The sequence below is a fragment of the Austrofundulus limnaeus genome, unplaced genomic scaffold (genome assembly GCF_001266775.1).
Source record: "Austrofundulus limnaeus strain Quisiro unplaced genomic scaffold, Austrofundulus_limnaeus-1.0 Scaffold189, whole genome shotgun sequence".
Lineage (NCBI taxonomy): Eukaryota > Metazoa > Chordata > Actinopteri > Cyprinodontiformes > Rivulidae > Austrofundulus > Austrofundulus limnaeus.
The window spans coordinates 417,433-428,974 of record NW_013952591.1 but is presented as its reverse complement, the minus strand read 5'-3'; the positions used below and the strand labels follow the sequence as shown (position 1 = coordinate 428,974).

Genomic DNA, 11,542 nt, shown 5'->3' with positions numbered 1-11,542 from the left:
ACACACACACACACACACACACACACACACACACACACACACAGCTTCCCTCTGATGTAAATACATACAATCAAACTATCACTTTATTTCTGCATCCCTGAAGCCACTGAAACACAAAAAGAAGTATTTTTAAATCAACAATTAAAGGGATGTCAACATTCTTTTCATGGAGTAATGTATTGTAGTTTTAAAAGATTCCTCTCAGGTGACTGTGAYGTCATCATACCCACATACCAGGTGTGGGCCAGATTGGGCACTGCTGGCATAACGAGTGATTTGTCAACCAGGTGTGGGCCAGGTCTGGTAATGATGGCACTGGTCTGKTTTACAGATGGACCATGCATGAACCACATCTGGGCCACTAATGCCCCTTGTCCACTTGAGCCTCTGCAGCACGGCTTGACTTAGATCTCCATGGTTCCAAGGCTTTTCCACTAGCAAGGATTTGTAGAACCACCCCGTTTTTCATATGACGCAGTATAAGGRCCAAAATTAAGACCATTGGGCAGCCAGCGGTTGCTACATCCTTGTAGCAGGAGGCAATATTTAGCATCGGAGAGGCTAAATATCGAGAAAAAAAAAAAGCATCGGAGAGGCTAGCAACTATGGATAAGCTGGTGTTAGCATTGGAGAGGCTAGGGACTAGGATGCCCAGGCTGCTCACCTACTTAGACTCTAACTTTTTTGAATCAAGAAAAATTGCTCGACAAAAAGGGTTAGATAAAAAACCTATAAGCAACACGCACTGACATGTGTTCTTTAGGCAGAATTCACTGTTTAACATGATGTCATGTTCTCCATTGTTTTGTTCCGTATATTTTCGGGATCTTCTTCTGCTATGTTTAATTGTGCCTGGTAAATAGTTTAATGGAGCATTACCACCATTATACATTGTGTTTCTCTGTCTTTAATGTGTTTGTGACAACATTCCCCAGATAATAAGTCTTGGTTATCATATATTTTTTTTAAACTCAACTCTTTAAATGAAAGACAACATCGAAAYTAAATTTGTGTCTTTCCTGCAGTCAGTAACCTTGTCTCCACCGAGGCTCCCATCGCTCTTACTCCTCGTCATTCTCCTCTGATTTCTGTGTCTAGCTTTAAATTTGTGAGGTATCACAAAGGGAGCCCTCCAGATGAGCCCACCATATGTTTAAACTAATGACTGATTGCTCTGAGTGTAAACATGGTTCAAGGCTATTGATTTTTTTTCAGGGGCTATTGCCTCTTTTGTCATTGAATTCACTTTATCACTCCCTTCACCACTTCTTTTCTCATTGCGAGWTGTGCCCATGGCTATCATTTGTCCACTACTTTGGTGCTCCAATAGTGATTTCTGTGCTGGATAATTGATGTACTTTGGCTGTACTGGCTCTATTACCCACCCAGGCCATAGAGAAAACATAAAAACATGGCAGGCTCTAAAATTAAGAGAGATTGTGRACGAGCTTCAGCCTGGCCTCACCGGTGTAAACTTGTTAAAAGCTGGAGGCTTCACACTGTTCTGGAAACAAACACAGAAAACAAGGATTTCTTGATTTGTTTAAAAAGGTTTATTGGAAATCTGACTCTGAAGCTTTGCTTCATCTTATTTTTGAAATGAAAACAAGTAAATATGTTGCCATCATAGAGTTGAACATGTCAAACATGCCATTTATATCAAATTAACATCAAAACATCACCTATAAAACTAGAAGTGTTTGCATTATGTCCATGTGACGAAGAAAACACTTGAAATGATTTCCAGGAAATATGTCTACCATTCTGTGAGTTTACGCTTGTGGGGTAGAGTTGGAGGTCATGAGTTTTTGTTTTCTTTCAGCAGCACCATCTTTTCATGTGGCAACATATTTATTTAAATCTCATCTGTWTGTTAAAGATGATAGATTGAAACGGTAACGCTCTGATGAATGGTGGTAATGTCAGAGATCAGCCAGAGTTGGGTTTTCCAGGAAGGAGTTGTTATACAACTTCAWGGATGTTGAGGTCCTCTTCCATTATTTCATCCACTTTGTGCCACAACATGATTCTACCTCCACCATGCTCAACAGCTGAAACAATGGTCTTATACCTGTCATAAACAGCTCAGAAACTGGTTCTTATCCTTCCAGCTTGGAGGTTTATTTTTTGAAGCAGKAGCTTCTTTCTTGGTCCTCCATGGTTTCAAGTTAATACCAGGCTTGATCCTTACTGGTTCTTGAACATCGGAAACAATTTTCTTTCTTTGATAGACAAACGAGTGTTGGTCAATCCACTGAAAGCTGTCAAACAAGCTTATATTTTGCTGGCAAAGCTGCAGCAGACCATGACCACTAAAAAGAAGTGATTGGGCTTTTGCTTCTGTGTGTAGATTTATCTCACGCTGTGCACTGAGCTAATGCTGATTATTTTAATTGTCTAATAAAATCTCTTTGTGGTGCGATAGGTGTCTGATTTCCCAGAAGAGCAGCTTTTGGYCGCTGTGTTTCCAGGAGTTCCAACAGCTGCCGAGCTCTTCTTGTTACCCAACAAGAACCAATCAGAGGACAAGAAAAAAACCGAGGAGGAGCTAGAGAAGGTAGACTTGTCTGATTTTAAAAACAGTTGGAATTCCTTCAGAGTTTTGGTTCTGTGTGTAAAAATAAGTGTTRTTGTTCAACAGGCATCCACCGTTATTGTCAGCGCTCTGAACCAGAACCTGGTGGAGTTTGAGCTAAAGCCGGGTGTCAGAGTCATTGTGTACAACACACAGTTAACACTGGGTGAGAAACTTTTTTATTTCACTGCTTTCAAAACCAGCCTTAAGTTGTCAGCGATCATCTTTTGGTAAAGAAAAATGGATGTTAGTTTTTTGTGTTTCGGCAATGTCAGGAAACACAACAGTAATAACTGTGTTTTGACAACAAGAATTTTTCTTTGGTCTGGTAATTAAAATTCCTTTCAGCCAGCCTCCGTTCCCGGCACCAGAACATAGTGGAGTGTGGGAGGAGTTGGGTTTTAAGTGGCGCTCCTTGACAAGAGCGATCTTTTATGCCTGCCATCAAAAGCTGAACATCTGTTCCATTTCTCATACAGTCATCCAACCACAAAATGAGTGTTGCACTGAGGATAATTATGTTGATTATTTAGTCCTTGAGAAGGAACGGTGTACAATTTGAGGGCAGAGGCAGAATTAGGAATAGMTTAAGAAGTCAGCAACAGTGTTAAGTTGTTAACTGTTTGAAAAGCTGGTTAACAATCAACATGTAGACAYGTTCTGTGTTAAATCAGTCCTGATTTAAGGAGACACGCTGACTGGAAAACTTGACTTTTTCTGCTCTTAAAGCTCAGCCGTTCTCAGAGAGTCCTGGCTGCTGCTCATTGCCTGACTGCTTTCATTAAACACAAAGGTCCTAACTCCTGACTTGTGTGTGGCTCAGGGTGGGAAGCATTAACAGCCCAGCACATGGTACCTCTGTGTGCCGTGGCTCTAATGACATCGGGGGGGGGGGGGGGGGKGTMCCCAGCTGAAGCCCCCCCCMCCCCCCTTTATGTTTCACCTCCTGAGAAAAGGTCTGCAAAGCCTTGAAGCTGCACGGGAAAGGTTGCCAGCACGTCTCTGAGCTGCAGCTCTCAGGAGAAACCTGGAAACTGTGGAAAGCACGTTGTTATTTTCCCACCAGCAACGTTAGAGACAAACGTGCAGCCATCCAMATGAGACGAGTTCAAGGAGATAAACTGAGATATGCAGCTTCACTGCAGCCTTGTGTTTGAAATTCACCTGAAATGTGTGAATTTGCTGTTGCTGTCACTTGCAGAGAAACAATTTCATGCTGCTACACATTCTGACATTTTCACATTAAAAGCAGAACATCCCGACCAGGTGTTATTGTCATGCAAATAAGCTGGCGATAAAGCCAATTGGTTTTGGAGGGGAGGTTGTGAATATTAGTTTCTAGTTATTAACCAACAACATTTACATTTTAGTAAACAAAGAAACAGATGACAAATTCAGCATTTTGTCTTTAAACCAGAGCTGTCAAACTCATTTATACTGAGGACCACATGAACWTTCCTGTTGTCCTCAAAGGGCAAGCTGTAATTAACTTTGTCACGTTCCCTGTGTCATTGCAATGGCTAGTCCCCACTAACAAACAATAACTGAACTCTGTGTGGTTTTTGTGCATATAAAACAGCATTTTAACACATCCTCTTATATACAAAGAAAAGTACTCTCTTTACAACTGACTGAACGTGAAATAATTAAAGCAGAAATGCTATTTTTAAAAAAACAAAAAACAGTTTTAAAGCAAACTAATTCTGATACAAAACTTTAAATTCAATTTCAATTTAGTGAAATTTATTTTCAGACCAATGCATTCAATTTCAAATTATGCACATTCAAATTCAATCTGAGCTATTCAAATTCACTTCCTGTTGGCACAGGATTTGTCCCATATTTTACTCACTGATGAGTTGTGTTGAGTAGCTGTCATCTTGAATTCTGAATTATCCCACTTTCCAACAGGGAATTCCCACAAAACAGCATGGGGCATAAGCTACATCTCCCATAATGCATTTTGATCATTTTACTCAAAAATAGCAGCCTCCCACCACTAGGTGGAGCTGCACAGGGTTCAAAAGTGCTGCAGCCCTGTTGAACTGGGAAGTGGCAATTTCCCACTTAGAAGTTGAAAATTTAAATTTAAATTWAAAATTTAAATTAGAATTTGATTATATTCTTGGGATAAAAGGGGTCAGGTATTCTAAGTTTTTTTTTCTTCTTTCTGCTACCGTTCATTTTATGTGATCTTTGATTTGTATATTTGTATTTTTTATTGTAGGTAGTTATTTTCTTTTTAATGAAATTAATACATTTCTAAATAAAACAAAATAAAGCAGCATGTGCTTATTTTAAAACATTATTACATATTTTAAGCTCCCGCGGGCCACATAAAATCCGGTGGCGGGCCACATTTGGCCCTCGGGCCTTTGAGTTTGGCATATGTGTTTTAAACCTTTTAAACTTCAACACACRTGTCAGAAAGAACAGCTCACTGATCAGCATGAGTTAGCAGAGTATTTCAGCTTTTACACTGGAGTTATAAATAATTTTGATTTTATTAGATTATTTCTTCAGCTTTATTGCAGATGAATGAGTTTATATGATGCACTGTTCTTTAATTAATTATTATTTTAAACAGGCTATAGAAATAAGCTTTGAATAAACAAATGTATTAGAGGTGTAAAGTKTAAATAATGTGATTCATAATCTGATTCTAATGATTTAGGTCTGACTGCACCTTTAAGGACTCAAACCAAAACTCATTTTTTACATTTGAAAGTTTGTTGACAAAGACTTTTTGTTTGTAGATCTTGCAGAGAATCAATCTAAAATTTGCACATCAACAGCAGAGTAGAACCTAAAAGCGTGTGTGGGAATATTTCTGCGGGTGCATGGCAGCGCAGGCTCAGTGGCGGTGGGCCAAAGAGTGGAGTTTGCACATTAAAGAGCAGCAGCTCAGCAGACACTGCAGTGGAAGCACGGCCTGTMTTTGTTGCTTCGAGTAAAAGAAGCAACTTGTTTTTCTGCATCAGAATTTGTATTTTATAATAAACAAGTTTAGATTTAATTTATTCCAACTAAAATGAACAAACCTTTATTACAGTGTGTGTCATGTGTGGTCAGAGATGTGTGTTTTCTTGCCCTCTGCATGTATATTAGAGAACGATGTCAGAAACATTCAGATAATATTTGTGTCTGTGCATGCTTCCACAGCTCCTCTTGTGGACTCCAGCCCCAGACACAGCAGCTCTGCGATGCTCATGCTCCTCTCAGTGGTCTTCCTGGGTCTGGCTGTGTTCCTCATCTACAAATTTAAGAGGTTTCTGAACACTTCCACCTGCTGCACCCGCTGCATGATAATGTACTGTTGCATACATGTGTGTCAGTATGGTGTGTATTATTGATGAGARCAGATTAGAGGCATCTGGACCAATCAGCTTCTGCCAAAGGTCCTTCTACTTCCTGATGATTTCAGTGTATGCAGCACACGCAGCAATCAGCCATAAAATGCAGAGAAAAGCCACCATTAACGCTTTAATATGCGGTGTTTGTGCTTTGGCTCATATCTGCTGAATAAATTATTCATCCACAAAATGATTCTGTTGAAAAGTCGGCGGGAATCGAAAAAGCTGTCATTAATTATGGATATGTAATTTCTCCTGTCGGTCTAAAGAGATGCATTTTTCAACAAATCATACAGTTGACAAAACAAGGCGATTAATAACCAGAACCAAGAGTAATTGGAAATAAATTGGATCTTGCTCAAATAAAGATGTTTATTAGGTAAAAACTACGCACAGAAAATATCAATGTTTTTTAGGTTTGTTACTAAATAAATTGATGAAATGCAGTTGAAATAGTTTTAACCTTGACCTGCACACATCTGCAGCAGAAAACACAAAATATTTCTCAAACGGTTCGTAAAAAGAAACACAAGATGAGTTCACTCCAAAGGAAATAAACATCTTTTTTTAGTGTTCWGTGGTTTGTTGATTCCTGTTTTATGAACTTGCAGAAAAATCCCTTGGATCAACATCTACGCCGAGGTGAACCAGGAGAAGGAGCAGGAGATGATTGGCTCAGTGGGTCAGGGCGACAGCACGCCTAAAATCACCCTGAGCGAGTTCACCACGTCCAAAGAGCTCATGGAGAAAGAGCTGGATGCCAGCAGGGTCAAGAGTAAGTCCACGCTAGGCCAGGTTTAGCTGCTGACGCCTGGSCTCAGAGGACCACTGCTGCTCTTTGTGTCGGAGTCATTCTCTCAGCTTGGTTGGCTCATGYTGAGCAGCTCTGGTGGCCATCTTGAAATGGTTTGATTCCAGAGGGTAGATGTAAATCTGCTTTCTGCAGATTTTAATCAAATGAACCCAGTAATTCACAACATATTTAATAAGAGATAKGAGCAGATTTGAGCCATCACATCAAACTGAGGATTAAGTCAAATTCAGTCTAAATAACCTCAACAGATTTTGTTTAGCTTTGATTTGATCCTGAGGTCATGACTGGTTTCAGACCTGATTTGTCTTAATCAGAATAACTTATTAAGATTTGGTCTGAATCATATTTTTAGGTTCTTAATGAAGAGTTATTGATGTTATTTTGWAGAGGAAACCTCAAAAATGCTTGAATAAAAGGCCTTGCTAGCTCACAGAGAAAATGACAAAAAAATAAGGCTTTTATGCTCAAAATCATGTTTTTGTTGTTGTTGCTAGTCCTGCTGCTCAAAAAGGCTTCAAAATGATTTAAACTGTATTCTAGATACAGATACCTTAGATAAGGTATTTATTTTGTGACAAAAATGCTGTTGTTGTAAATGTTTTAATTATGGTCCCATTTATTCCTCTGAGCWCTGTTAGTAAAACTCACACAGTGATTTGACCATAAACTGAGGGTTTCAGCTGTGATTTGGAGTTTATGTTGTTTTTTATCAGTTTTGACCAGAAACGCAATAAATAATTGTCTGTAGCTGATTTCAGTCTGAATGATTTTAAAACGATRGTTAAGCTTTGACACATAGTAATGACTGATAAAAGCTTGTTAAAGACAAAATAATGCATTTGGCAGCACRATGGATCAGTGGTTAGCACCGATGCCCCACAGCAAGAAGGTCCTGGGTTTGATCCCTGGTTCTGACCTGGGGTCTTTCTGTGTRAAGTTTACATGTTCTCCTCATCTTGTGTGGGTTTTCTCTGGGTACTCCGGTTTCCCCCACCCTTAAAAACATACAATAGGTTGCCTTGAGGCCCAGGCCTCYCTTGAAACAGAGATCTGCGATCTCAATGGGACTTGCCTGGTTAAATAACAGTAAATTAAAATAAAATGAATAAATTTGTTGATGATTTTATTTTAGTTATTCAGAACAAACCAGAGCTCAGATCAATGAGRCCTACAGGCCAGAAAAACCAAACAAAAGATCCAKATTTCTGTTCTTCCTCAGAAAACCWGCTGTAGATGATGACATGTTTCATATCRAAGCACTTTTACATGTTCATGTTTCAGGTAGGAGTGTAGAAAAGAGGTTTGAGCTGATTTTTACTGTTCTTCTGTTTTGTGCTCAGGAGGAGTGGGAAACGCCTGCGAGAGCACGAGGGAGATCCCAAACTGCACCAGTGTGTAAAAAGCAGCAGTTGGTGTTTGGAGGCGGGGGTCTCTCTTTCTGTTTTGTAATTACCAACACAGCTGATGTGAATAGTTTTTCTAAAAAGACCTCATTTCTACAGACTGGCGTGGATGTGTGGCTCAGCAGATTCAGCTCTCTGTAATCACTGAAGGACTTCTCCAGTTTTGTGGATGTAAACGCTGCACTCATTCGCTGCGTGACGAGTTCTGTACGTTCCTGACAAGTTTGCTTTGAAAAATCATTTCTGCCTACATGTAGACTATAACGTCCAAGTCTCCAGTCAAACAGGGAATATTATCCAAATGTACAATAGTATCTTTTCTTCTGTTCCTTGTAAATACTCTTCCTTTCTACATGCTCGTAGTGTCATGGCGCCGACGTCAGGTCTGACAGTGGTTTGTTTTTTCAGAGTGTGGAAAGAAAAAAACAAAAGAAACAGAAACATTTTGCTTTGCTGAGGTCCTTGACTTGTGCATGTTCTTCTGAGGACACAGTTTGTGTGTTGTAGATAAGCAAGTGTTGTAAATAGTTCTTTTTTTTAACATCCATCCAAGAAGCCCCRCCCATCCTGCCCTGACTCTCCTCCTTCCATCATCTTCAGTTTCTGATGGAGGAATGTCCCTTCATGATCAAACATTGGAGTTGCTCTGCAAACAAAGTGAAGAGAATCAACTCCAGATGGATTCTGTATCATATATTTATATTTGAAGTAGAAATGTACTCCAGGTAACCAGACTCTTTCAGCTTGAAGACTGTCTTTAATATCTTTGAACCAAACATGACCTGCTGCTGAAACATCACTTTTACATTCTGCCTCTGAGCACAAACAGCTCATGTTCTGTGGCAGCAGTGATCAAAAATAAGATTCACACATCAAAACYAGACATGGATGACACTGAAATAAAACTTTGCTTTTTATTCCCCAAGATGATTTTAATCTAAATCCTCACTTCTTTTATTTTAAAGCTGTCCTTTAGTATCTCTGTCCACACTGTTATTTKAATCCATGCAGAAATACTCGCTCTACAAGGCTTTAACATGTCGAATAAAGAAAAAAGAATATATTTAGCTTACCTGAAGATTCTCTTAAAACTCATTTTACTTCCTCTCAGTTCATCAGTTTAGCTCAAAATCAGAGTTTAACAGGATGAAGTYGGACAGAGCAGGAAAATTAAAACTCTTGTTGTTTTGGACACAAACTGATTGGGATGAGTTTGAGTAAAACAGACTCGTTTTTAAAAAAAACTCAACACAGATACAGAAAAAATATTTTTTTCTATAAACCCTGTTGTCCATAAGAGGGTTAGAAACCAAATTAACAAGAAGATCCTTCATTTCTAAGAAAATGTATTTATTATTTTTAGAGGCATAATAAAATGTTCTCTTCACATTCAGGTTATTTGAAAGCTTCGCAGTAAAATCATTTGAGTCATTTCTTAGAAACACATGTTGCTAATTTTAGCCCATTTATTCTCATAAATGTCTACATTTATGATTTTCCAAGATAATTAAATACAAGTGGATAAAGATACCAGAAAAATAGATTACTAATTTTCAAAGCTCTTTTTGTTTCTTCATGGCAAAGAGCGTTTAACAGGGTTCATGTGGATCCTTGAAAATAAGACTTTAATTAGCGTTAAAATGTCTTAAATCAATCTTTCAGAGGTCTTAAAAATGTTAACACTTAAGTAGGAAGACTAATTCGTCTCACATATTACAATGATTGGTAACTTTTCTTTGTTTATTTAAAAAAATGATGAAATGCCTCTTACAGCTCGTTTTGATTTAAAATAAATATTTGGCTACAGTTGTTGCTAAATGAGTTTTTTCCATTTGTGTTTATTGTGAAGTTGGTTTTAAATTTYATTATAAGTGGCATTAATTAGGTCTTAAAAAGTCTTAAATTTTATTTGCCTTAAACTGTAGGAACCCTTTAGTTGGTTGCAGTCTGCAGTTTCACAACTAGGGGCACTAAATAGTATGTTTTTCTACTTAAATCTGAAATTAGGAACAACAAGTCTTTAAAATCCATCATTAAACCATTTTTGTGATTTAAAAGTAAATCTTTTTGAAGAAGAGCTTCTTCTAATTTAATTCCCACTTGTTTTTAGTTGTTTTCCTAAACTAAAGCCGTCTCAGATGTGAGGGGAACGGCTCAGTGTTCACTCAGAGCTCTCAGATGGTAGAAACGAGCAGAACAGTGGGGTCGGTGTCATTAACGCGCTCTTCCCGCTGTCATCAGCCCCCATTTACGAGCAAACCCTCGGCTCTGCGTGGAATTTGAAATGAAACAGAATTGTTTTCTCAGCACGCAGCTTCCCACCAGTGCTGTTTTCCAGCTCCACAAACACCGAGCGGCCTAGAATTGACTCACGTCGGCCTCTGGCTAACCGCTTTGACAGTAATGAGAGAAAACTGGACAGCTAAGCCGAAGATCCGGCGCACAGCCTTCCCTCAACGCTCGGCTGAGGTGAACGTTTTGTCGCAGGACTGGGTGAGCGAGTGTGCACAAAAAGTAGAAGCTGTCACATCACGTTTGTATTAGCCAAACAAAGTGCTCTCATCTCTGAGCAAACAGCCGACGCAGTCCTCGTCGCTGCATGCACAACACGCCCAACAAAGATTATTTCCAGCTCTGTCGGATTGGGCTCATGTCAGAGCCGGGGTTATTTGTTCGGCTGGATTTTGTTCTGGTGGCAGCTTTGTTCTGTCCTGATTTCTATCATCAGAGTAAGATTAGGAGGAAATAAAGAAGAAAAGCATCAAATAGTTGGAGCTTCTCTAACCACAGCTAAAGCTGGAGGAAATGTTATGTAACAGTTGGATCTTTTTACTCTATGAAAGGGAAAATTGGACAAACACTCTTACTTTCATTCAAACTAGTTGATGTAAAGAAGGTTTTATAATTTAAAAGACATCATCTCCACAGCGTTGATCACTGCAAACCTCTATCTGATATCCTAAATGCCACAAAATATCAGATCTCAGAGGGATCCATCAGGAACGATGGAGCAGATTTGTTGATTTAAGATTGGCTCAGACAGCAGAAGCTTTGTGATGTTCAGTGCACAAGAAGCTATGATGCATGCATCATCAGTGATGTTCTGTTTCATCTTGATTTTAAGATTTCTACGGTAAAGAAACTGTCATTTTGAAATTGTTTCAAATAAATGTATTTTTGTACATCAGCCGTTGCCTTTGGTGTGGTCAGTTTGTTGGGACTCGGGCTGCAGAGGAGAGAACCAGAACATTATTTACCTGCAACCTCCACCTGCAGCTCCAGATCTTTTACTATCCAGTTTTATTAGTATTTGTTAGATTATTGTTTGGTTGTAAAAAGGCTTCTTGTTAACAAGTCTTGTAGTGATTTGTAAGGTTGTGTGATGAGCAGTAGAGTT

General features: G+C 39.0%; 1 protein-coding gene across 1 annotated transcript in view; it reads left to right on the top strand.

The window, feature by feature from the left end:
* Positions 1–11,332, top strand: part of LOC106524473 (VPS10 domain-containing receptor SorCS3) — a gene marked incomplete in the record, with an annotated part of 110,456 nt that extends 99,124 nt beyond the window's left edge. The window contains 6 exon segments of the mRNA XM_014018283.1: positions 2,426–2,557; positions 2,642–2,741; positions 5,738–5,843; positions 6,540–6,703; positions 8,083–8,150; positions 8,245–11,332. Coding sequence (XP_013873737.1) covers positions 2,426–2,557; positions 2,642–2,741; positions 5,738–5,843; positions 6,540–6,703; positions 8,083–8,141 — 561 coding nt within the window.
* Positions 11,333–11,542: the final 210 nt, after the last annotated feature.